Genomic DNA, 24,254 nt, shown 5'->3' on the forward strand with positions numbered 1-24,254 from the left:
TGTTGATACAGAATCAATAAAGGTTTAAGCAGCATTAATGCTTTTAGTCATTTAATCTTCCTTTTATTTAATTCATTTAAAAAAAAGTCATCATGTTGGCATTCGTTTTACAATTTTCCGCCTTTTATTGCTGAAATACAATTGTATTCTGTCGTGTTTTGTGTCAATTTCATTAAATGGAAATAGCTGTCTAATCTTGAGCCTCTAAACTGATTTAATTGTTTCAATGAGCTTAACAAACTAAAATGACTTAGATAACTGGATGATTTGGGGTTTAAAATATCAATTTACTGACATCAAACCTTTGGTTGACCCCTCAACAATGCACCATGATAATGGCGTAGGCCTACAGTGTTTACAGAGTGTATTTAACCAGCAAAGACAGTCAGGTTTAGGACACCTGCATTTGTGATAACAGTATTGACCCTTTTCTCTTTGCAGAGTTACAGACAAACACACCACAAAAGACCGGCAACGACCCCTTTCGAACACTTTTTTTCATTCAATTTATTTTGTTAGTTAAATTTCTATAGCAGGTGAGGGAACATAACGGTCACGCAAGGGTTTTCTTGAGCATAGTTTTCAGAAGTCACAGTGTTTTAGACATGGACAAGAACATACAAAAAAAAAAATGACAATGAAGAAGGAAGGGCCGAGAGAAAACTTAGAAACAAGGTGTAACAGTGACACATTCCTACACACCTTCTCCTTCATGGTCCTCCAACCCTTCGCTCCACAAAAAACAAAAAGAAAAAACAAAAGGCCTCTGCTCTAAAGTGTTGTCAACCCCTCCCTCCCATAATCTCCCCCCAATCAAAAAAAAAAATGCAAACGAAACAACAAAAACAAACTCAGCAACAAATAGATATATTTATATATAATATATATTTACTCTTTAAAAATATAACTTCAGTCTAGATACTAACATCTGTACAAACTACAAAAATAAATTTTTAATATAAATAATTTATATGGCATGACATTAACAATTTTTTGTTGTTGAAATAAACTACAAACTAATGCAGGAGCTCCCCCCCTCAACCCCCCCACTGTCTGACAACACCTCCCGTCTGATCGAAGTGACAAATGGTGCTTCGCCCGTTTCTGAACAGTAGCTACTGAAATCTTCTTCTGTTTTTACAAAAGAAACCAAAGCTGCCACTTTAAAAAAAAAAAAAATGACATGAAAGAAAAAAAATAATGATTGGCAAAGTTTTTCCCTGCAATTTAACCTGGCAGTGATGAGACCAATACTGAACGAACAACGACAGAATCTTAAATTAAACGATAAATCCTAAGAACCAAAAGAAAGAAAGAGCGTGGCACATGTGAGGTTTGTATGAACAAGCAGAGGGAGACATTAGAAAGTGAGTCGGAGCAGGCGGAAGCATTACAATTCAAGAATGAACCTATTTACACAATGCGATAATTGCACTGGGTCACAACAGCATGAACGCGTTACAACCCGAAAGCAGCCAGCAAAGAAAAAAGAAAAGAAAAGGCAGAAAACAAATAAAATCACTCCCTTTGCATTGGATTTTTCTAATTCCCTTTCAAAATAAAACGAGGAGGCGAGCAACATGTTTGTCTCAAAGTGACAAATGTGAACTTCGACCGCTGTGGAGCTTACAAAAACTGCAGTAGAAAAAACAAGTATAATCTTATCATAGCTCCTTCAAGTAGTTTAAAACTGCGGAGAACTGAGAACATTGCCAGACTCAACATGAAAAATGATACATGAATTAGACGGGACCCTGCCAGCGTGTCGACAGAATGATCACATTTAAAAAAAAAATATATTCCCAGACATGGACACATGATGTGATAACTGACAAACATCAATCTACTCTTCGTCTGGACGAAACAGATGATATTCACACGAAAGCGGGAACATAATACTGAGCTGGACGCTGCGATTTAACAAGGACGAGGGGATTTTACTGAAGGCACGGTGGTTACTGCTGCTTAGGAAACAGTGTAATTCTCTGCTCTTATTACACTGCAATAAGAATATCTATATCTAAAATACAAGAGAGTGTGTCAGACGCAGAATCTCTAAGTATACTGACGTAAGAGACAGGGAGACGAGGGGGGATACTGCATTTTTTTAAGGCAAATCACTTACAATTATTGTGTAGCAGCAAAAAAAACCAAACATAACAATACAAATAGAAATAAAACACTGACCATGTATGTTCAATAGCCTAATATCTTAATAACATCTCACTTTCTGTGGACACTTTTTACATATAGCACATTTCTTATTCTATACACTATGGGGGGAGGGGGGAAATCAACTGCCCCCCCCACACCCCCCCCCAAAATAATCTTTTACATCTGATCTTTTACACAAGAGTATACCCAAGTTATACAGTACTCCTTTAAATAGCTCTTTTTTAGTATTAAAATATATACTCATAGATTTATATAATTCTTAAAACAAGTCATTTGTTTCTTAATATGTCCTTGAAATAAATCTTTTTTGTTGTTGTTGTTGTTGTTTGAAGTCTATGTACAGTTGAGAGTTGGAGACGCAGTGTGGCGCCACGTGGGTTGTCAAGGTGCTCCGGGACGCAGCCAGAGGCTTGAAGAAGCCGAAGTCACAGTGTGTGTGTGTGAGAGAGTCTAGCAATCTTTGGCTGCCTGGATCCTCAACCCACCTGCAGCAGACAAACACAGGAGAGAGAAAAGAGTTAGACATCGCTCAGAGAAAAGAAGGCTCCCGTCGAAAGGCTTCATGTAGCACATTTCTTAGGATCACAAGTCGGGACGAGCTGAGGTTGACTCACCTTGTGTCTTGCAGAGCTGATGCTGTGTCTGTGTTTCTTCCAAGTCCTGGATCTCTATAGAGTTTCTCTTATATGAAGAAAAGTTTGTTTTGTCACCACAAGTCCTCTTAGCAGCCTCGAAACAGTCTGACTCGCTTTCAGTGTCAAAACCTTCATGCATGTAGCCTTGATACGCCGCCCCCGGCAAGTTCGGATGCACGGCCACCGTCACAGAGGCTGTGGCTGTAACCATAGTAATGGGACCCCCAGTCAAGCCTTGTTGCGACGGCAGGATGGAGGTGCTATTGTTATAGCTTGGCCCTTTAGTCCTGTTTGGCTGAGGCCCTCTGCCGTTATGAGGCCTGGGCCCACTTTGACAAGTCCTCCCAGGGAAGTAAGCTCTGTCGCTGGGTAAATGTTGGCCGGGCTGAGCCTGGGGCCTCTGGAGGCCCGGCTGCTGCTCCCGCTTGTTTCCGTCCCAGCACGTGACCTGGGAGCTGAGAGGTGACTGTGCATTGTACGAAGATTCATTTAATGGTTCTATCCTCCCACCGGCGCCTGTTGCATTTTCTTTGAACGGCTTCACCACCTGCGAAATAAAAAAACATTTTCATAATTTACTTTGAGAAAAACACATTAATCTAAAGATCACTTCATCACACAGGAGGAGTTTCATATCTTATCTGTGTGGTTGTGTAGCGTACCGTAAGCTTGGGGAAGCTGGGGTTCTTGCTGGCTTCCAGCAGTATGTGAGACGTAGGAGGTGGAACGTTGACATGCGATTCTATGTATGCGCTCCGGTCACAGTACTTATAATCCTCCTCCCCGATCCCTGACGTGGTGGTCATCTCAGAGTAATACTCGGAGTCCGATGACTCAGAAAACGCTTGCTGACGGGGCGACCGCGGGTTGTGGTGGCCCGTGTAGTATCCGTGGTGTGTCATGGGTGGCGGGAGTGGGGGCTCGTGGGAGGGTGTGGGCAACCGGCTGGCGTTGTCGACTGGAGTGATTTCAGGTGGCGGCCCCATCATGGAAAGGAGGACCGGCAGGAGAACTAGGCCGTTCAGCATGCCCAACACTGTCAGGATGACCAACACGGCAAAGAAGTACCTGGAACAGAGAGAGATGAGGGACGTTAGAGCCGACGTCAGATTAAACTAGATGGTAGCATCTTGTAAACTCTCATTTAAGAAGGTGAGGTACAGTAAGATAGCTTTGAGCTACTAGCAGCTGCTAATTCTGAAGCAGGCTATAGGCCAATGCATTCTGAAGGACATATGCTTGTGCACTATGCCACCATCCATATATTCTTATTTCTAATCTTATTTTTTATTGATTGTCAGGAACATGTATGGCACTTTGACACAAAGTGGGAAACATTTAATATTTGACATACATCGTTAATTTGTGCAATTGTGAGAAAAAATGGGAAGAGGCCATGGTGTCGCGATGTTTTACATGGACGAGAACACACATATGTGTGCGATTCCAAACACACACATAGTTGGCACATGAGGAAGGGAAGCAGCTCAGGGGAAGAAGTCAGGGAAAGCCCAGTATTTGTGTATCAAAGGCAGGAGGGGGGGTTCAAATCTGATTCCCTGCTCAGTCCAACTAAAACATGCTTTGATGCCTCCACTGCTGCTGCTACAAGACATTCTCTCACTCTCTTTTTCACTCACACTCTACGCATATGAGTTTTTTTTGTGTCTGTGTGTGCGTGCATCTCAGCGGAGCTCTGAGGAGGCCAGGGTTGGAGGCAGGCCACAAGAAAGAGCTCCCCAAGAAAATTAGAGAGGACTCCACTTAAAGACTAACAGAAAGCAGAGAAAGAGAGAGACACACAGAGATGCTAACCACCAGCCAGACTTAAAGAGGTAAAAAGAAAGAGGGAGGAAGAAAAAAAGTGATTGATGGAATAAAAAATAAATAAAAAAAGCAAACAAGGACGGGGATAATAGCTGCAGAGTGTTCTGAAAACACGCTTCTCTCATCTGAATGGATGACTAGTACCGTTCTAACTAGGACGCTCTTCAGGAAAAAGTCGATGGCTCACATGTTGGGCATGATTTCACAAACCATATTCACACCAACCGCTCTCTGACATGTTTTCCCCTTTCCTCTTTAACTGCTGTCCTTTTTCCCCCTTCCTTTATCAGAAGCACAGGCATATCCTCTAGTTTTGACAAAACACTTCAGGGAGACATTTTTAAATGACGAGAGCGGAGTGAGACAGAAAGATGGAGAGTGAGACTTTGGTGGGACCTCCAACAGCGTCTCACTGTTAGGAATTCTGTTGTTTATATAAACAGTAATCTTTTCCATTCGTTTTCAGAGCCTGGGGAGTTGTGTGTGTGTGTGTGTATGTGTGCGAAAGAGAGCGTAAGTGTGTGCATTTTTCCGTGTGTGGGTGTGTGTGTGCATATGTGGCCCGCATGTGTGTGCATGCATGCTACGAAGTGTGTGTGTGTGTGAGAGCGGACTCTGAGCAGAGCTGAATTAGGCTTGCTGTTTATTCAGTGCATTACAAGGCCAGGAGATGTTTACAGCAGTATATTTATGCTACTCCCTAGCTAGCCAGCCCTGGCTTGCCCCATTCACCCGTTCACAGCTACAGCTACAACTAAACAAGACCTCCAACAGAGATACTAGACCCCTCTGTCTCTCCCTCACCCCATCCTCTGAAAATGACCTTTTCTATGGGAGAAAAGCTGAAAATCAAGAGGCTGAAAATGCTCCGTATGACTCCCTTAATCCTCGTCCAGTTTCCTATCAGTTCTCAATTTGTATCTCTTCAATCCACCACTGTGGAGGATCCATTCATCTAACCTCCAGCTTCCCACCCACCCACCAGGACCTCATATCCTTACAAAGAAAGCCACCCTCAGAGTACTTCTCCTCCTCTCTCTGCCTCGAGTCTGTTTCTCCAGAAAAATGTTGCTTTTTATGTCACGGAAGCCTGCTGCAGTCTGTGAGCCCAAGGTTGTGGTTTCGGGTTTGGGCTGAGACCACGTTCGGCTGAAAAACATTGAGCTATTCGTCTTTTTTCCACTCTGACCATGAAACAGTGGTAGAAAACACACCCACACACATATACACACATTTTAAACTTGCATGCCCGCGTTAACACACACACACACGCATAGTGGGGAGAGCGAAGTCTGTTGGTGGCCTACACACAACTGACTGGCTGACCAGTTCAAATTTAGCTCCACTTTTTATTATGGCACCTAACATGGAGGGAGAGAATGCCAAACGGATGATAGGAATTTTTACAGATTCCCTTGTGTGTGTGTCTGAGGGAGAGAATCAGTGAGAATGAGAATGAGAGAGAGAGAGAGAGAGAGACACCACCCAGTGGGTAGCAGAACACTTCCATGTTTACGAGCAGCTGCTACACACCCTTGATGTTTTCCCCATTTGTTGTGCTCCGAGGCTGTGGAGATGGTAGTGTGTGTGCCCAGAGTGACAGAACCAGGTGCATATTTTGTCACTGTGTGTGTGTGTGTGTGTGTGTGTGTGTGTGTGTGTGTGTGTGTGTGTGTGCATGTGCGCATAAATAGGGGTATAAAATTTCCACCTGCAAGCACCCCTGACCCCCCACAAGGCTTCTTCCCGTCTCCAAGAGAGGCTAGACAACTGGCTCCACACACACACACACACACACCCGGAGCGTGAAACCAAAACACTGCTTCTTCTTAAGGTAACATATGGGGCTGAGGAGGGTGTAGACACCACTGCTGCCAAAGGGAGCACCGTCACTCTCACACACAAAGCACAAAGTCTGCACTTGTCAAATGCAGACATACACACATAGCTACACACACACACACACACACACACACACACACACAAACATACGTAAACACAAAGCATCTCACCTCATGATGAAGTCAAACTCGGACCCTGCCAGCATGAGAACGCCGAGCAGTGTGGAGATGGCTCCGTCGACCACCGGGGCAAACATGTGCTCCAGAGCCACCTCCGAGCGTTTGTTTCTGTTGCCAATCGCTGTCAGGAAGCCCTGGGGCGGAGAGAGAGAGGGGGGATGAGTTGGAAATCTTGCCGATTACACAAAAGTTGTGCTTGCGGCGAAGCTTGGCACACTTCAGAATTCCTGCCTTTGGTTTTGTTGGGGATTGCTACGCTACACTACAAGACTACACTGTGCTCGAGAGCTGCCAGCGTGAACCAGGAAGCCAAAAGTTTCCCTAGTAAATCTTTAATCACACTTATTTCACCTTAATCACTTTCCATTTCAGGCATGAAGCCACAGGAGTCTGTGCTTTGCACTTTAAAACGACTGAAATGTTTGCAAAATGCAGCCTATTGCGTTTATGAAATGGTTAAGCTAAATCCTAGCACAGAGAGAAATTACATTCAATCAATAATTAAAAAGTAAAATCACAGGTTAAATGTAATTCTTCCCTGCTGTATGCAACTCCACAGTTAAGATTAAGATTAAGATTAATTCTATTGTGCTCACATGTTCGTGTATAGTCGCTATTTCACAGTCTAACCAGAAACTTCGGGTTTCAAGTGAAGTAGTATGTGTTGACTCACCAGTGCAATGTGAACAGTGAACTCCACTCCGATGCCCACAGAGGCGATCAGGATGACCACGGGGATGGCGCTGAGCTTGATGCCAATCAGACCCATGATGCCGAACAGCTCCACCGTCATCATGGCCAAGATAAACACCTGAGAAGCAGAGACGGAAAGGAAGTGAGCCGATGTCCAATACTTGAGAAACTGTGACGGGTAACGAGATAACTAGCAAGTAAGTGAAAAAAAAAATAAAATAAAAGCACGTAAATAATAAAACTTAATGTCGTTTGCAGATTTGTCTCTACACAATCTTTGACCCTGTGCTCAGGATCACAACCACATGGCCTGAAATGATCCACCTGTGGGCAACTATCTTGTTTCTCACATGATAGCAGTCTGCGATGCTTATTTTATTGTTTCCGACATTTTAATGCCACATCAGTACTTCAGTTTGTCTTAGCAGTAAATGGGTGATGTTACTGTAAACCACGATACAAACAAGTCTTCAAAAACAAGGAGAAAAAACAATTCCCGGCCAACAGGAACTTTTGATCCCAGCGGGGGCTATGAGCCGGGGCACGGTTAAATTGGAAATGATAAAAGCCGTTTTACTGCACGACCACATACGGGCTGGGTGAAACCTTTACTGGCAGGCTGATGCTTGGAAACCATACATGCGTGTCGCTGTGTCTTGAGGAGACTGGGTAGAGTTGCTGTCTCAATCAGTGCGGCTGAGGGACCGCTACTTAAATTAAACACATTCCAACTGAAACTGGCAGTGTTGTTGTGCTACACTTCGGCACCCCCACTGGCCAGGGATATGTGGATCTGTGTATGTGTGCGAGTCTGGGGGGCCCTTTGGGATCACCAGTCCCACCAGCTTGTGTGTGAAATGCTTTCCAAACACTGCACACTCAGATCATCTCTCTCTTTTTCTCACACACACATACACAAATCCACATATCCCTGATGGATGGGTTGAGCAGGCCAAGGTCGCAACTGGGAAGATCTGTCCTGTCCCCAAGCCTCTCCCTCTCTCTCTGACAAAAGCTGTGAGGGAGTTGGAAGTGGAGGCTTCAGGAGGGCAAAGCCTTTCTTGCTCCTTTGCATTTCCTTTTCTAAGGACGGCCCAACTTACATTAGAATGACAAAGGTCCCTGTGTGTGTGTGCGTGCGTAGTGGCCCTCCACAGAGAAAAAGGGGCCCCCTAGACAGCATTATTGAGCTGTGAGGAGAAGGGTGAGAAGAAAGTGAGAGGAAGAGGAGCGGGAGGAAGGGGGTAATGATGTTGTTGACGTAGGATGAGAGGGACAAGGTGAGACAGAAATAGGCCAGAATGGAAAACAGTGGTAAGGATGAGGAAGAGTAGGACGTGATGAAGAGATTGTTGGCTTACAATGATGCCGGCGGTCCAGGGGTTGAGCAGGAGGATCGCACAGACCAGGAAGGTGCAGGCTAGAACCACACTGATCGCTAGCAGGAACCAGTGTCTGAGGCCAATGTACTGCTCCCAGAACAAGAAGGGGTATCCGTTAGGGTAGTTGAACACTCCCTTGCGGCTGAACTCGTCACAGATGGCCCGCACACTCTCTATGGCCTCCACAAAGTCGCTAGCCTGGCGAAGGCCGTTCAGGTAGAAGGGGAACTGGGCAAACTCGAGGGGCTCTGCAGCTGGGACTGAAGGAGAGAAGGACATTAGAGATCATGTTCGTACTACAAGTGATTCAGGCATGTCCAATCCACATTTTTATAAAGATAAGTCACTTACTGCGCAGATTCTCCCCTGTAGTGTCGTACTTGTCGTGAACCCACTCTCTGGGATGGGGGTAGAAGTTGGCCTGGGAGGCAGCGTAGCCCAGAGGATCGTTACTGACCCAAACGGTCAGGTAAATGTAAAACACCTCTGGGGGGATCAGACCCTCAGCGTCTACCAGCCGACGAGACACCAGCTAGAGAAAAATGAATTTGTCAAAAACATTGTAATATAATTATCTACAATGCCACACACCTTGTGTCCTAGAAAGGACACGTGAACTCTGTTTTCAGGATTTTTTTTTGTCTTTGAAGCTCTTGGACATACCTGGCTGTAGTTAAAAGGCTCCTTCTTGGAGCCGGTCTGGATGAGGAGTTTGTACGCCAGAGCTCCGTCCTCCGTGCCATTGCGATAGCTGTCAGCTGTAATCCTGCCTGCCTGCCAGTCAGCATCAAAAGACATCTGTAGACCTATGTGTGAGGTAGAACAAAAGAAGGATTAATTATGGGTGTCATTTAGAAATATTATGATTTCTATGATCACAATGAGGGAAGTGATGTTGACAATATGGAATATCAAGTTTCTTGTTTCCGTCTCTCTTTTTCCTCAGCTGGCTCTGATCAACCTGTTAGCGATTACTTCCTCCTCACTGGGCCTCTGACAAGTCTGAGCCTGAGGACACACACACGCGCACACACACACGCATGCACGCACGCACGCACGCACGCGCCACACACACACACACACACACACACACACACACACACACACACACACACACACACCATACACACACACACACAGCCATGCAAAGATAACCTACGACCCTAACCCGTCTACTGCACCACCCCTTAGCCCAGGTGTACACAGCATGACTGAACTCTGAACTTTCACTCACCCTCTGCAAACACACACATAGGAACACACACACACACACACATAGGAACACACTCACTCAATCACTCCTGTCCTTAAAAAAGCACACCTGAAAAAACCTCAACCAGTTTCTGGTATCATTTTCAAAAACCCTCAGGGGAAAGAATTATTGCATGACTCATTCAAAAAATAACATTATTCCTCCTGAATTCTTACCTCTGAGCCAGTCCTGGAAGTAGTGCAGCCACATGCGAGGCAGTTTGCTGTCGCTGTCTCTGACCACGCATCTAACGGAGTTAAAAGCGTTGTGCAGCTGGATCAGCAACCGCTGCGACCGAGCGTAGTCAAATCCATCCATGGTGACAAGGTACATGTTGTAGAAGGAGAAGTACTTGAACTGGGCGTCAATGAAATCATACTCCTTGGTGTCGCGTGGCACAATGTCGGTCAGGTAGAGGCCGTCGTGCACCATGGTTGTCCCATACAAGCTTAGGCCCAGGAGGCCCAGGAAGAGGACCACCACAATGGCTTTGCTTTTCGGATTGAGGAGCAGAGGGGCGTATTTATCCCTGGCAAAGCTGGACAGGTTCCAGTGTAGGAAAGGGAGTGGGACGCACTTTTTTCCCGATTTGGAGTCTTTCACCTGGGCGAGGAGGTCCCGGGTGGAGCTGGAGGTAGGGTTGAATAGCTGGGAGCCGTAGGGGTCAGGCACTGAGGTGGTGGTGGGGGAAGGTGTGATGCCTAGAAGAAGGAAAAGCAAAAAACATTATTAGTGTTTTGGCCTAAAAAGAATTTGACAAAAAAAAAACAAGCTTCATATAACTTTATTTACCTGAAGCCTGGGAGGTGGGGCAGAGGATGATGGAAGGTGGGCTGGTGGAGATCTGTGAGGTAGGCGGTAGAATTGTAACAATGTGCTGTCCTGCTGCGTCACACTGAGTGAACGCCTGCACTGTGGTGGTGATCTGGGTGCTGGTCGTGATCGTGGACCCAGCAGTGTACTGGTGCGTGTGCGTCGTTGCAGCCGTGGGCGTGTGCGGCTGCTCCCCGGTGTCCGACAGCTCGTGCGGGGAGAGGTGGATGACTCGGTTGGAGCAGGGGCTGTACAAGCAGCAGAGGACGTCCAAACGCTTGTCCTCGCGTCTGTGGAGGTCCAAGCTCAGGATGGCGGGGAAGATGAGCAGCACCATGGCGAAGTTAAACACAACCACGATGGCCGCCTAGGGAGAGAAATACAGAGAGAAAAACAAAGTGAGAAGAGGCGGAGAACAGTATTTGAAATTACTGGCACCCTAATTCAGCTGAGGAGAGTCAGGGCTCCTGTTTTTTTAAGCCCAGAAAGTAAAGAAAAGACTCTAAATCACCAGACAGGAATACTAAGCAAGCCAGGAGGGGAGAGGGAGAGAGAGAGAACAAAAGAAAAGAGTGCCAGAAAGAAAGAACTACTAGAAAGAATGATAGAAAGTGGCAGGAGGAGGAGGAGGAGGGGGTTTATATATATATGTATGTATATATATATGTTGCAAGTCTGAGCAAAACCACCGCCCTTCACCACCACCTCCCCATTCCCTCCAGCCCCTGAAGCTGACATTCTAACTGGCTGTGGTTTCCAGTGTGTGTATATGTCTACGTGTGGGTATTTGTGTGTGCTTGTGTGTTTCGGACCACCCACAGTTAGTCACAGATCAGAGCAAACCGCCTTGAAGGGGCCAGTGATATACTGATCCAGTCCTCCCTCTCCCTCTCCCTCTTGTTCTGCCTCTGTCTCTTCATCACTCTTTTTGCTCTGATTATTCCACATTACACACATGTACACACACAAACACACACACATTTATGCACACGTACAGACACACACACAGAGGCACACACACAAAAAAAGTTGGCCCCGTAGCTGCAGCAGCAATAAAATGGAGCAACAAAGGCTTTCCCTTACTTTGAATAAATGTCACCTCTCTTAAATTATCTCTTTCATTTTCAAAGGAGCCCCCGGCCTCTCGGTGTGTGATTGCGTACATCTGTTTATGTCTGTGCGAGTGTGTATGTGTGTGTGCAAAACGTACCTGCAAGGAGAAAGCTCGCAAGGCAGGGATGGGTACGAGGGCAGCCATGAAGAATGCAATCATGTTGTTTATGGAAGTCAGAGCGACGCTGGTGCCGGTGCGACGTAAACAGTCGCCTGTCCGGTCCTGTAAAAAGAAAAAAAATAAGTGAGATGGGAGGAGAGGTGGGGAGAGGAGAGGAGAGGACAGTAGAGGAGAAGAGAGGAAAGGAAAGGAGAGGAGACTCTTCAAGGTACCTTGAATGGGATGCTAGTTCCAGTTTCTGTGAAGGAGTGAGCCAACAGAAACATGTCATCCACACCGATCCCTAGTGCCAGGAAGGGAAGCACCTAGGAAGAAAAACAAAAGGGTGAGAATGAAAATTTGTAGTGTGTGGCATTAAAATCTGATATCACGAAGAAGAACAAAAATGCGAGAGAACAAATTGAAGTTTCCGTTCTGGTGTACCTGTGTGGTGGCGGCGTTGAAGGAGAGGCCAAGCAGGGAGCACAGACCCAGCCCCGCGGCCACTGACAGGGCCACCAGCAGCACACCGGCCAGCCCCACGGCCCCCTGGGACTTAGCACAGTCCCACCTTAGCATGGTCACGCAGGCATAGGCGAGCTGGAGAGAAGACGTCCACATTAAGTATAATCATAATTTTAAACATCTTAAATCTAACTCAATTTAAATCAGATAATATGCTCACCATGAGCAAGTATCCTCCAGCCACCCTGATGACGCTGACATCAGAGAAGGATTTCATGATGTCGTTGAGGGTGGTGGTGGAGAAAGCGTGGATTGACTGGCTGGAGTTAGTTGGGATGCTCTGATGGACGACCTGGGGGGGATACAAAATTCTTGCATTAGAAATGCACTAGAATCTGATGGTGGGAATTAGCTGCGTTCACAGGAAGATACACAACATCCTCCACAGCCCACCACAACCAAGCCTCTTCAATAACCCCAAACAGAAAAAAAGGCCCCCCTGTCTCTTTGAAATGTGCATGTGTGTGAAATGAGTACGAAGGTGTGTGTGTGTGTGTGTGTGTGTGTGTGTGTGTGTGTGTGTGTGTGTGTGTGTGTGTGTGTGTGTGTGTGTTTTCGTGGGATAGCATGCGTGTGTGTGTGTGACAACTGAGGAGTAATGAGCACAGATGCCAGAGGTTGTGAGGTCAAAGGTGAAAGGGATGGATAGCATGGCTCGGCGGGCTAAGGCACTCTCCACTCCCTGTGCCACGAGTCGACCAATTGCTATCCCGCAGCAATTTACCTGTTGGCGTTTCATCGCCGCTCGCTCACTCTCTTTTTTGTAACGTGGGGGAAAGGGGCACGGAGTCTCTCTGAGTTTAGCTTTGTTTCCACTTCCTCCATTCCATGTCCCTCACCTACCTCCCCCCTGCGTCCCTCCTTACCCTCACCATGGTGGGTGTCAGCTATCACAGCAACAGCTTGTTCCTATAACTAGGGCTCTGACAGAGAGGGATGATTGACCTACCCCCCACCCACTCACACACGTATGCACATACCTACTGCCCTGTGATTCGCTTTACAAGGGAGCTGAAGACTGATGGAATTCAGACACTGCAGAAAGAATGAATGAATGTGTGTGTGTGTGTGTGTGTGTGTGTGTGTGTGTGTGTGTGTGTGTGTGTGTGTGTGTGTGTGTGTGTGTGTGTGTGTGTGTGTGTGTGTGTGTGTGTGAGCCAAAGCAAAACAAGCCCGCATAGGGACAAGGAAATGCCTCCTCACTTTTCTCATCCTCTTTCTATTACTTTGTGGTGCCGTGTGCATTTGAATGTACATGGAATGTGTGTGTACGTGTACGCACCTCCACAAACTTCCTCTGCCAGGACTCGAGGATGGCGGTGGCCTTATCTTCGTTCCAGTTGAGTTCGTGGATCTCGTGGCTGTCTTTAAAGTGCTCGTACAGCTGCTTCGGACTCATCAACAGGAACATGGTCTGGAGAGCCTCCGCACTGCAAAACACCAAAAAACGTGAGCTCAGGGCACATCAAGAGATGTCAGAATTGTGAAACCTCTATTGCATCATCCATCTCCCAATTAGCGCATTAAAAACCATCCCGTTTGACTGTTTGAATGCTCGTTGTCTCCCTAAACCTCACTACAGCCGGAGTGCACCCCTGTGAGAATGGCGAAAGGCAGGTGCCGTTTCTTCTAGGATTTGTCTGCCTGCCTGTCTGCCAATGTAAACAGCCAAAAGCAGGTGTTATCTAGACTGTCTGTCGATCTCCAGGCTGCGAGCCCAGATGTCCTCAGGTTTTCTTGGCAGTGGCACGGCGAGTGAAAAAAAACACATGAAAGAAATGATCATAAATCACATCCAAGAGTAAATGTGGCTCCAAAGACTTGTTGGGCCCATGTGGGTCGTGATCTGGGCTCTGACCCAATATTGCCACTACATTTGTATTGGTCTCTTATCAAGAGACTTTTTCTACTTCCAATTCGTCTTCTTCTTTGGCCACTTACACAACAAATGTGTAGCAAGGTGGGGGGGCTTTATGTGGCTGTCAATCATCTTTAATTGGCCTATCCTGGACCGGGGTCATGCAGGAAACCGATCCCTGTGCGTATGAGGCATTCCTAGCATGTGTCTGTTGGGTTATTAGGGGTTACACAGATTCCAGTCGCAGCGGCTCACAAGCTGATGGGCGGTCCGGCTGCCTGCTCAGCTGGTATTGATCACACACACATTCATATACCCCCCCCTGACTCTCTTACTATTACATCTTCCAATGACAAGAGCAAATTTATAGCTGCTGTGTAAAAAACCCTGAAGCATCGCGCTCTGATCTTTGCACGCATTAATAAACACACACCTCAGCAAAGTGTCCTGGCTGCTTTTGACCAGCCCTCCGAGGATCAGCTCCTCCTGCCAGTGCATGAACTTCCGGCTGAAACCGTGGCAACCACCCTGGAGACGCTTGGCAATGTCAGGACTCTGAATGGAAGGAGAGCAGGGGGACAGACAGAAAAAAACACAAGAGATATGTTATGAGTTTCTGTTGTGCCACAGCTACTTTGTATATGTAATGACTGAAGCGGTGGTCTTTTGTGTGGGCTTACCTCTCCTCTGTCTTTGTTGGGGGCACTAAGAGGGCAGTCGGGGTCTGAGGGATCCAGACAAGACCTGTTCATGTAGGCATGACCCACCTGCAGAATTAAAGAACATAACAAAAATCTCAGTATGTGGAAAAAGGTATGCACGTAGATGAGTTAGCAGTAATTGTTCATGAGTCTTTCATTCAGTAAATCTGTCATTGTAATTCACCTGGGCTTTGTCCAACATCTCCTTAAATCCTTCCAGTGAAGTGAACTGACTGAGCTCCTCCATCAGCTTGACTGGATCAAGATTCATCCACTGGATGTCCGGCATACCCCTGGAGAGCAGAGACACACTTAGGAAATGATAACCTGAAGATCACGAAACTATAAAAGAACTTCCACCGCACATAGCCTGCGAGGCTATGTGGCTTTGCATCCCTGCTGAAGTTCAATTTTAGCAGGGGAAAAAAAACTTCAGTTGATTTTACTTCTCTCTGCTCGGGCCGCGCAAGAGGCTAGCTGCAGATACAGGATAAAATAGCGTTTATTATCCTGTTTCACGCTGCCACAATGCCCAGGGAAAAGGCAGGGTGGCTGCCTGCTCGCTTCTATTCCTCTATGTCCTGCACCGAGTCATAACGATTACCTCTGCCTCGCAAACATCTTGATAAGGAGGGAGGGAAGGGGAGAGGCTGAGCTGGGAAATAGGTGAGGGATGAGAGAGGAAGGAAATGATGTTCACTGACAAAGAACCTGTTACACCTGCTCTCCCTCTTCATAGGATACATCCATCACCTTCCTCCATACTGCCATCTATACAAATTATTTTCATTTAAAGTCTATTTGCTTCTTTACTTTTATCAGAAGAGGAATCAATGCCCTTCAGACCGGGGTATGGAACCACCCACAATTAGTGGATGCTCTGCTCTACCTCCTTAGGTGCGGCAGGGCAGGAGGTCTCAAATTTAGCAACAGGTTCATAAAACACAGTTATAAAAATATTCCATAAAAGACAGATATATTATGCTTTGAAAACAGCGAGGATTCGAGATTCTGCATTTGAGACGGACGTTTTCTGCAGTGATTGAAAAAAGAAGAGAGTCAAAGACATCTCCACTCTGGGTTTAATGGTTCATGAAGAGAGCTCCTCTCCTATTCTCACATACCAGCGTCCCTTCTGCTGCAGCTCCCAAAGACACACTCCTTTATCAGCTACTCTTTGCTTGAGTGAACCGGTCCTGGGCCCTTTTGTTTTTTCATCGATTGCTGCTCTTTGTTCGCACTCTTTCCCATCTCCCTCTCTCCATTCTCACTCCTTTTTATTTTTCCCTTTTTGTCTTTAAAACCAGGGCTGAACGGGAAGCGGAAGCCACCGGCCTCAGTGACCACAAGTTCGCCTCAGCCATACGTGAAAAAAAAGAGTAACAAACAAATAAGGAATAACAACAGATGTGGAGCACTTTAGTGTTATTTACAGGAATACTTGGAGGACATGTGAATCATCAAAGAAACCCTTCTCCCTTCTCGGTTGCCGTGCTCTCACAAAAGCCAACTGGGAGATGCAAAGAATGGGAAACTTGTTTGTTTCTGAACTCGCTGGCTTGTCATGCAACACACTGCTGTCAGCAAACCTAAACAAATATTCTGTTTGCAGAGTAACATCTGCTATGATCTAAACTATCCTCTATTAACCGAGGTCTCAATTGAAATATCACAGCTTAAAAAAAACTCTTTCAGTGACTCTATTTCTCAGGAGAACTTCGTAAACCAAAAAAACGAGAAGGAAAAAAAAAACTTGAATCCACAAATGCCCAAATACGCCCCGTCTCTGCTGTTAACTGTCTTGTAGCCTCTCTCTGTCTTCTCGGGGGACTTGAGACTTGAATGCTGCCCATTTTATTTGTTGGACAACTTGGGAGCTGGGAGCCTGGGGCATTACCATGAGAATGCCGAGTGTTAGCCGTGAGCTGACAAAGCCTGCCCCCCGCCCCCCCTCCCACCCTCCTACGGGGCCCCTGCACTGACGGACACTCACTCGTAAACTGAAAGAATGCTTACCATTGTCTGACCCAAAGGGCTCCCCTGCTACCACCACCACCACCACCACCGCCTCTCCGCCCTCCGTTCTACCAACCCACCATCCAGTTGCCGCTGCAGTCATCTCCCCTCTCCCTCGCTCCATCTCTCCCTCAATCTCCCCCTCTTTGAATTTCTCTGTCAGGACACCCACCCACCCTCCATCCAGTCCCTCTCTGGGCCTTAAAAGAACTCTATTACTGACCGCCGCTGTCAGTCACAACACCCACTGACAGACTACTGAAAGCCCAACTGTATGTCTCCATCTAGCATGTGTTAAAAGTTATGGACCCCTCCAAAAGCTCCAGTCCGCAACGCAAGTCAGATGGAAGCAGTGACAGAAAAGGGAGAGCCTAGAGTCTCGATGAATCTTTAATATGCAAAAAGAAGAAAAAAGTGTGTGAAATATTCCAAGACTTACGGTAAATAGGCGGCGCCTCCCTGTAGTTTGGCCCCTTCCCAAAAACAGTCCAATGGGGTGATTATCATACAGGGAAATAGCTTGTCAATCATCTGGAATCAGGATATAGGGAGAAAACAGGATTAAACATCACAAATCTGAAAAAAGGAAAGTTTTATAATAACTTGTAACTTTGTCAACTCACCCTTTCAATCATGACATTTTCAATAATAGGAATTCCTGATTTATAGCATATTTTGTTAAGATCCCACGATCTGGAAGAAAGGAAATACTTTTTTAGTGACGATCCTTAACACAAGAACATTTTTTTTCCTGTGACATATCCGAGGTCTGCTTACTTTCCAAACAGCGACACCTGGACCTTGCTAGCAGACAGAGCAGCCTCCATGTGGACCAGCAAGGCCTCCTGGGTAAGAATACTGGTGCCCTCTTCTTTGGGGGTCTGGATGAGCATCTGTGAGGTAAACACTGACTCCTCTCCCTGCTTCTCCTTGGTGTAGCGAAGCTCTGTGCTCACCCGACTGCCAGCTAGAAGACCGAAAGAACGAAGAATTCATTAACACCAAAGATAGCTCGATTAATGCTGTATACATTAGCACATATTTCTTCAAATGCACAAATACACGCACTGGGTTCATGTAACAAAGTGTCTTGCGTGCGCACACATTTAAAACAAGAACACACATATATCGACCAACGCCCTTGGCCCTCGCCAGTGTTGGTTTTGAAGGCACTTCACACAAGCCAGCATCTGGCCAAGAGAAATGAGTAATACAGCTTCTCATTGGCCCATTCTGTAAAACAGATGTGCCCTGTTAGGAAAACCAGCCTGCCGATGCCCCTGTAAAACCCCACCACCACCCCGCCCAGGGCACCAGATACGGACGGTTAGGAATACGTGAAAAATGTTTAGGACGAGCAAAGGATGAACGGCTCTTCCTGTTTTTAATAATATCCGGTGTCCATCTTTGAGGAAGTGAGGAGAGGAGAGGAGAGGAGAGGAGAGGAGAGGAGAGGAGAGGGGAGGAGAAGTTGTGAATGACATGAGGAGAGATAAGAATGTCAGAAGTGGTGATGAACAGGAAAGAGAGAGGATAACACAAAAACAGAGAGAGAGAGAGAGAGAGAGAGAGAGAGAGAGAGAGAGGAGAGAGAGAGAGAGAAGAGAGAGAGAGAGAGAGAGAGAGAGAGAGAGAGAGAGCTGTGTGGTAGACTCCAGCCCCCTAATTACAGGAGGTTGCCCTGAAAAGAGTTTGCCAGCCGGGGGGATCTGTGCCTGTGCCAAGTGGACATGAAACATGCCGCGCTGGATCACAGAGGGCCCGTCTGCCCCTCTCGCTGTCCCACTACATGACAAGCCCAGAGAGAGCGGGAGGAAAAGAGGGGAAGTGGGGGAGACTGGAAACTGGGGCTACCTCCTTCTTAATTGTAACTCTCGTCACTCTTTTACTCACTTTCACTGCGCTGCACTCGATCCTGCAGGCTTTACCCCCATTTAGCATCTATTTCTCTATTCCCCTTAACACCATCTATAGCCCCTTGCCTCTGTCTCTCTCTCTCTCTGTCTCCCTCTTTCTTTCCCTCCCTCAGTCACGCTCTCTGTACCTCCCCCAGCCTGGAGCAGGCTCCTATAATTGATGGGGAGAAAAGAAAAAACAAACTATTCAGCCCACGCCGTGAAAAGTGTGAGATCAGGTTAGAAACTCAGGACCTCGGAGACACACTCCCAATACTTCTAGGCTTTACTTTCAAGGCTTTAATTACCTACGCAGGAGCAGGAGAATATCAGGTCACCTCGTTTATTTGCAGTCATGGGCACCTTTTTCCCCCCCAAGTGTCTGGCTCAGTGCATCCCAAAAGAAAATACCTCAAAATGGGACATGTTCTTGTTGGGTATACACATCTGGTCCTAAGTCGAGAGGTAGCTATAAAGCTTTATTTTCAAGGGAGCCACAACAAAAAGATATAGGATAAGTAATTTCCTGAAGACTTTTTATTGTGGTTTAGAAACTCAAGTTTTTCAAAAAGAGTATTTTCACACTGTCAGGGACATGTATGAAGTGATGAGGCAACAGCGAATGGACGTATGGTTCCCTGCTACAGTTTCCTCGCCACACAGATTCCTAATCAAAAAAGGGCTACTTCAAAATGGAACTCTTTCCGTCCGTGGACCTCGTTGACATCTGTTAAACCTTTTTTGACATTTCGTATGTTAACCTCTGCAGTGTGGGGTTTTGATCCCAACAGGAACTGGGTGGCTCGGAGAGACTCTGGCTCTGTAATTACAGGCCTCCTGAAGTAAATTATAGCTATTTGTGTCTCGTTCCTCCCATCTGGACCACCCAGGCAGCCTGTCCTCTCTCTTCTCCCTCACTCTTTCTCGCCTTCTCTCCTCAACCCCCAGTCCGGCCCCAACCACCCAACTCTGAGCTCCGCAGCTACTCTGCTCACTTCAGCTCTCAGTCAACTCGGCTCTGGCTCCAGACGGGGACCTTGTCCTTTTCTTTTCTCATCTGCTTTTTTTTGTCTTTCTATCCCCTCATTTCTCCTCTTCTTTTCCTCCTTCTTTCTCACTTTATTTCTCTTTGTCACTCTTCTTCAACCTCCCCCACTTCTACCCGCACTCAGCCCGGGCTCTGCAGCACAGCCTTAAAGAGACAGTTCCCGGAAATGTTCCCACCCTGTGAAGAAAGCGCCTTTGAGTGTGGAGCTTTAACACCCCAGCGGCTGGTAATTTCATTCCACTAGCAATTATGAAACATGAAATATTAGTCAGGGTCTGAAAATAAATAAATAAACAAATAAATAAATGATCCCAACTGTCTAAATCACATCTTGATCTCTATCGTTAAATGGTTTTCGGGAAGTTGCCCACCGCCGATCACAGATTATAGCAAACAACTTGGCTCTGTTGGCTGAAAACATATGAATTGATTTACTAGCTTTGCCACTATAAGAACTTTCACAACAATCACAACTTTGGGAAAGTGAATATTGAGCAAAAAATGTCATAACAAGCCCTGACATGGTTTCATGGCTGTGCAGTGTACAAATACAATGTTTGCATCAATGTGTGTGTGTGCCTGTGTGGGTGGACCGGTGTAAACACTGGACCCTGTCTCCATCGACCTCAGTCATTTCCTCCCCACCTGACCCATACCCAAACACCAAACACCCAGAATCCCCTAACTCAGTGAAATATCTGTGGCTTCTCACATCTGGCTTCCAGGACGAAGCCAAGACCACCTTTAAAACACAGTGTTTTTATTCTCTTCTATTCTCTTCTATTCTGTCTTTGTGGCTTACAGGCCTGGTCCCAGTTCCAGGCCATGGTAGGTCAGGCCGAGCCACCTTCAAAGTTCAGTGTGGTAGATTAGCTGGATTAGGGGCCCTCTGAAAGGCCCCACGCTGCTATGGAGGAAGACCCAAGACGAAGAGGGCTATAAGTGACATGTATGCTGTTACCTGGTACATCGTGCATAGGAAATGACCTGCTCCTGATTTACAAAGCATGACAACACGAGAAGACATGTACAGCCAATTTCCACACAGAACCCCCCTTGATAAAAGATTTAAGAGGGAAAAAAGAGTTCTGACCACCATGAAGTAGCAACAATGTACGGAAAAAAAAAACTAGGATGCTACGCCCTCACTGCCATCGCCCATACATCATTCTTTTTTTCACAGTGTTTTTAAATTGAGGCCCTTGAGAATTTCATTCTCTTGGCCTGGCACCCAGCATCACATTAAAACCTCCTGCTCCTTTTGTCACACGTGGACCCACCAGTATCACGACTGTGCCCCACTTTGGGTCCTCAGCCCGGCCCTGCCCTGTGTGGCATTCCCTAGCCAGGGCACCCCCCAGCAGATGGGCCGTTCCCCTCCATACAATCCCTCAGTACAGCAGCTTCAGACTGAATGCAGACCCTTTTGTCATTCACCCCTTCAATTTCTTTCAGATGTTTCCCAACTAACAGCAGAATAAAATAAAGAGGGAACGGTTTTTCCGTCTTTTTTTGCAACAAAAGTAAATGGACCCAAACTTTCCCAGCCAGTAAAACAATGCTGAAGTTGGCTGTGGGAGGGTGAGGCTGGGGGCAAGAAAGAGAAACTGGCAAGTTGCTATCTCACCTATAGAAATACAATGTTTGCATATGTGTGTGAGTGTGTGTGTGTGTGTGTGTGTGTGTGTGTGTGTGTGTGTGTGTGTGTGTGTGTGTGTGTGTGTGTGTGTGTGTTTGTCTACATTTCACTGTATCTGTTAATCAGTCCTCAAAGACAGAAAAAAAAAAAATGTATCAACATGTGAACACAAAAAAACTAAAATGATAAATCGGTTTAAATCCAGCAGTTCCAAACACGAGCCCTGAGATCACACCTTAAAAACAGTACAAAACAACATGAAAAATGAGTTTCACTTACATTCTATTCAGATGTGCCAGTGGTGTTAGCCACCACACATAAATTTCCACCAGGGTTGGCATTTAGGCACTTTCTATTTCCATATGTATAGGCTTGCCTCTGCTAATTATGCTAATCATGGGCAGTGTTGGCCACTGTGAAAAATAGTCACATTAGACACTTCACTGACCGCTAATACTGCTTAATGTGTGGTTGAAACATACATTCATCCCGGCCTGAAAGGCAAAATTTTTCCACGTTGCTGGTCTCATTCAGACGAGAAATGAATTTATTGAGCCCCTGAACCATTTCTTTTTTCCCTCCCAAGTACCAAGAAAATGCTCAGTTTCTCTCTCCGTCTCCCCTTTACTCCCTTTACTTTTTTTGTACTTTCATGGTGTGAAGACAGAAGCAAATGGTGCAAACTCTAAGGTGACTGGTGTCGCTTTATTTCACTTAGACTAAAGACAAAGGTTGCTCTTCAGCGTGGAGAGAAAGGGTGAGTTATCATTATCCCCCGCTTCTCGGCCTTTCAGGATATTGCATTCAACGTTGCAAAGACTCTGACGGCCCCTTTTTTATATATATATAAAAGCTTTGGCATCGAAATAACTTTATAAACATGTGTTATCACTGTCAGGTGGCTGCGTTGAAAGTTAATAACTGCAAAAAATTATAACTGCAAAAAATTACAAGTAGAGAACAGACTGCGTGTTTCCTGTATCTTGGAAGCAAACGCCATGTGTCCGTCATATGCACATGTATCTATAGCTGCTCAATGTGTGTTTATTTATTGGGGGGTGGTCTCGGCCTGTGTGTTGAGGAGTGTGTGTGTTGAGAAAGGAGATGGAATGAGGGAGACTTGGACTGAAGGATGGAGGTAAGGGGGGAGAGGGAGAGTGAAATAAACATTTAGAAGTGACCCAGGTTGACTCTGGTCTTGTTTGTTCTCTCTACCAGTGAGGTCCCGGGCCCTGAGCGCTGGGAGTTTATTTATCTAGCTGGGGCACCGCCGCGCACTATTCACCTCCAATAATGCCTCATAGAGCTCCCTTTCTGTGTCTGAACTGGGGCGCTGTGTGCGCTCCGATGAATTATAGCATTTACCTGCTGTGCCGCTCTGAGGGTTGTTTAGAGTAAAGCTGCTCCAAACATCGAAAAAATGCCCACGTGTGCATTCGCTCATTTGCGCAAACTCAAAGGGGTGTGTGTGTGTGTGTGTGTGTGTGTGTGTGTGTGTGTGTGTGTGTGTGTGTGTGTGTGTGTGTTTTCTCTCATCCAGACTCTTTCAGTGTCTTCAAATCAATCTGTGTCTGCATCTGCTCCTATCTGCAAACTATCTGGCTTGGTATTCGTTGCTAGCTGGCTAAGATAACACATCAGTCTCCTTGCATCCATGCTATGTGGACCGTGCATGTGTAGATCTATACCTCCCCCCTTTTCCTATCCTCTCTCTCTACACGGCCTCTTTATGGGACATGTGGTACGCCTGCTATCTGGATAGGACCTGTCTCACTACACTCATATTTGGACAGCTTGAGTCTGTGTACATGTCTGTCATGCCTCACCCAAACTCTGCGAAGAAGGATGAGTTTAGTTAACGTGAGAGTAAACACCGCCACTCTTACATGGAGGCCGTTTCTTTCCTCTATTTGTCAAACAAGCTTTTCAAGTGGGTCTTTGTGTATGGGGGGAGAAAAAAGTTTTACCATTTAATACGCGGCTCAGAACAATTATTGCAAAAAGAATAATATAGTTTCACAGATTTAATCACAATTCCGGCTTCTCTCTCGCGAAACTGCACCCTCCCACAGGCCTTTACGTTGAAAGAGAGACGCGCACTAGACGTTCGCACATTTGGAGTTTGTTCAAGTGAGACAGGCGAAATAACACAAGCAAAGAAGAAAACAGTGTCAGCGAGCCATAAACCTTCCACCCGGTTCCTGCTTCCAACCCCCCCTCCAATGCCTCCTCGTATCCTTCCCTTCTTCCTGCACTTCTTTTTTTTTTACGATCTCTCTCTTTTCTGCTTGTGGACAATGCAAACCGGGTTCACACGTTGTCCGGCTCACACCAACGTTCACACTCTCCAAGGTGGGCAGACACTCACAAAAGGGTAGGTGTAGTGGATTATAAATGCAGTATCGCCTTCTCTTTATTAGCTGCAAATATTTGCTTCACTTTTTTAAACGATCCTCTATAACATGACATTTTAAAGGAGCTAGCAAAACAAGATCTGTGTGAGTCATTTAAGGCGTTTTGATGGATGATGTCTGTCTTAGTGACTGAGGAGTTTAAGCCAA

General features: G+C 46.2%; 1 protein-coding gene across 1 annotated transcript in view; it reads right to left on the reverse strand.

Moving 5' to 3' along the window:
• Positions 1 to 487: 487 nt before the first annotated feature.
• ptch2 (patched 2) overlaps positions 488 to 24,254 on the reverse strand; it is a 28,908-nt gene continuing 5,141 nt past the window's right edge. Inside the window, exons 3-23 of the mRNA XM_035171564.2 lie at positions 17,889 to 18,078; positions 17,735 to 17,804; positions 17,551 to 17,642; positions 15,280 to 15,388; positions 15,075 to 15,161; positions 14,828 to 14,949; positions 13,819 to 13,966; positions 12,697 to 12,828; positions 12,456 to 12,611; positions 12,245 to 12,337; positions 12,009 to 12,134; positions 10,778 to 11,165; positions 10,162 to 10,686; positions 9,397 to 9,539; positions 9,085 to 9,265; positions 8,713 to 8,993; positions 7,332 to 7,469; positions 6,650 to 6,792; positions 3,473 to 3,878; positions 2,790 to 3,357; positions 488 to 2,660 (exon numbers count right to left, since the gene is read on the reverse strand). Coding sequence (XP_035027455.1) covers positions 2,626 to 2,660; positions 2,790 to 3,357; positions 3,473 to 3,878; positions 6,650 to 6,792; positions 7,332 to 7,469; positions 8,713 to 8,993; positions 9,085 to 9,265; positions 9,397 to 9,539; positions 10,162 to 10,686; positions 10,778 to 11,165; positions 12,009 to 12,134; positions 12,245 to 12,337; positions 12,456 to 12,611; positions 12,697 to 12,828; positions 13,819 to 13,966; positions 14,828 to 14,949; positions 15,075 to 15,161; positions 15,280 to 15,388; positions 17,551 to 17,642; positions 17,735 to 17,804; positions 17,889 to 18,078 — 4,133 coding nt within the window. The 3' untranslated portion in view covers positions 488 to 2,625. The remainder of the gene's footprint in view (positions 2,661 to 2,789; positions 3,358 to 3,472; positions 3,879 to 6,649; positions 6,793 to 7,331; positions 7,470 to 8,712; positions 8,994 to 9,084; positions 9,266 to 9,396; positions 9,540 to 10,161; positions 10,687 to 10,777; positions 11,166 to 12,008; positions 12,135 to 12,244; positions 12,338 to 12,455; positions 12,612 to 12,696; positions 12,829 to 13,818; positions 13,967 to 14,827; positions 14,950 to 15,074; positions 15,162 to 15,279; positions 15,389 to 17,550; positions 17,643 to 17,734; positions 17,805 to 17,888; positions 18,079 to 24,254) is intronic.

This window comes from Hippoglossus stenolepis, chromosome 11, assembly GCF_022539355.2.
Source record: "Hippoglossus stenolepis isolate QCI-W04-F060 chromosome 11, HSTE1.2, whole genome shotgun sequence".
NCBI classification, from domain to species: domain Eukaryota; kingdom Metazoa; phylum Chordata; class Actinopteri; order Pleuronectiformes; family Pleuronectidae; genus Hippoglossus; species Hippoglossus stenolepis.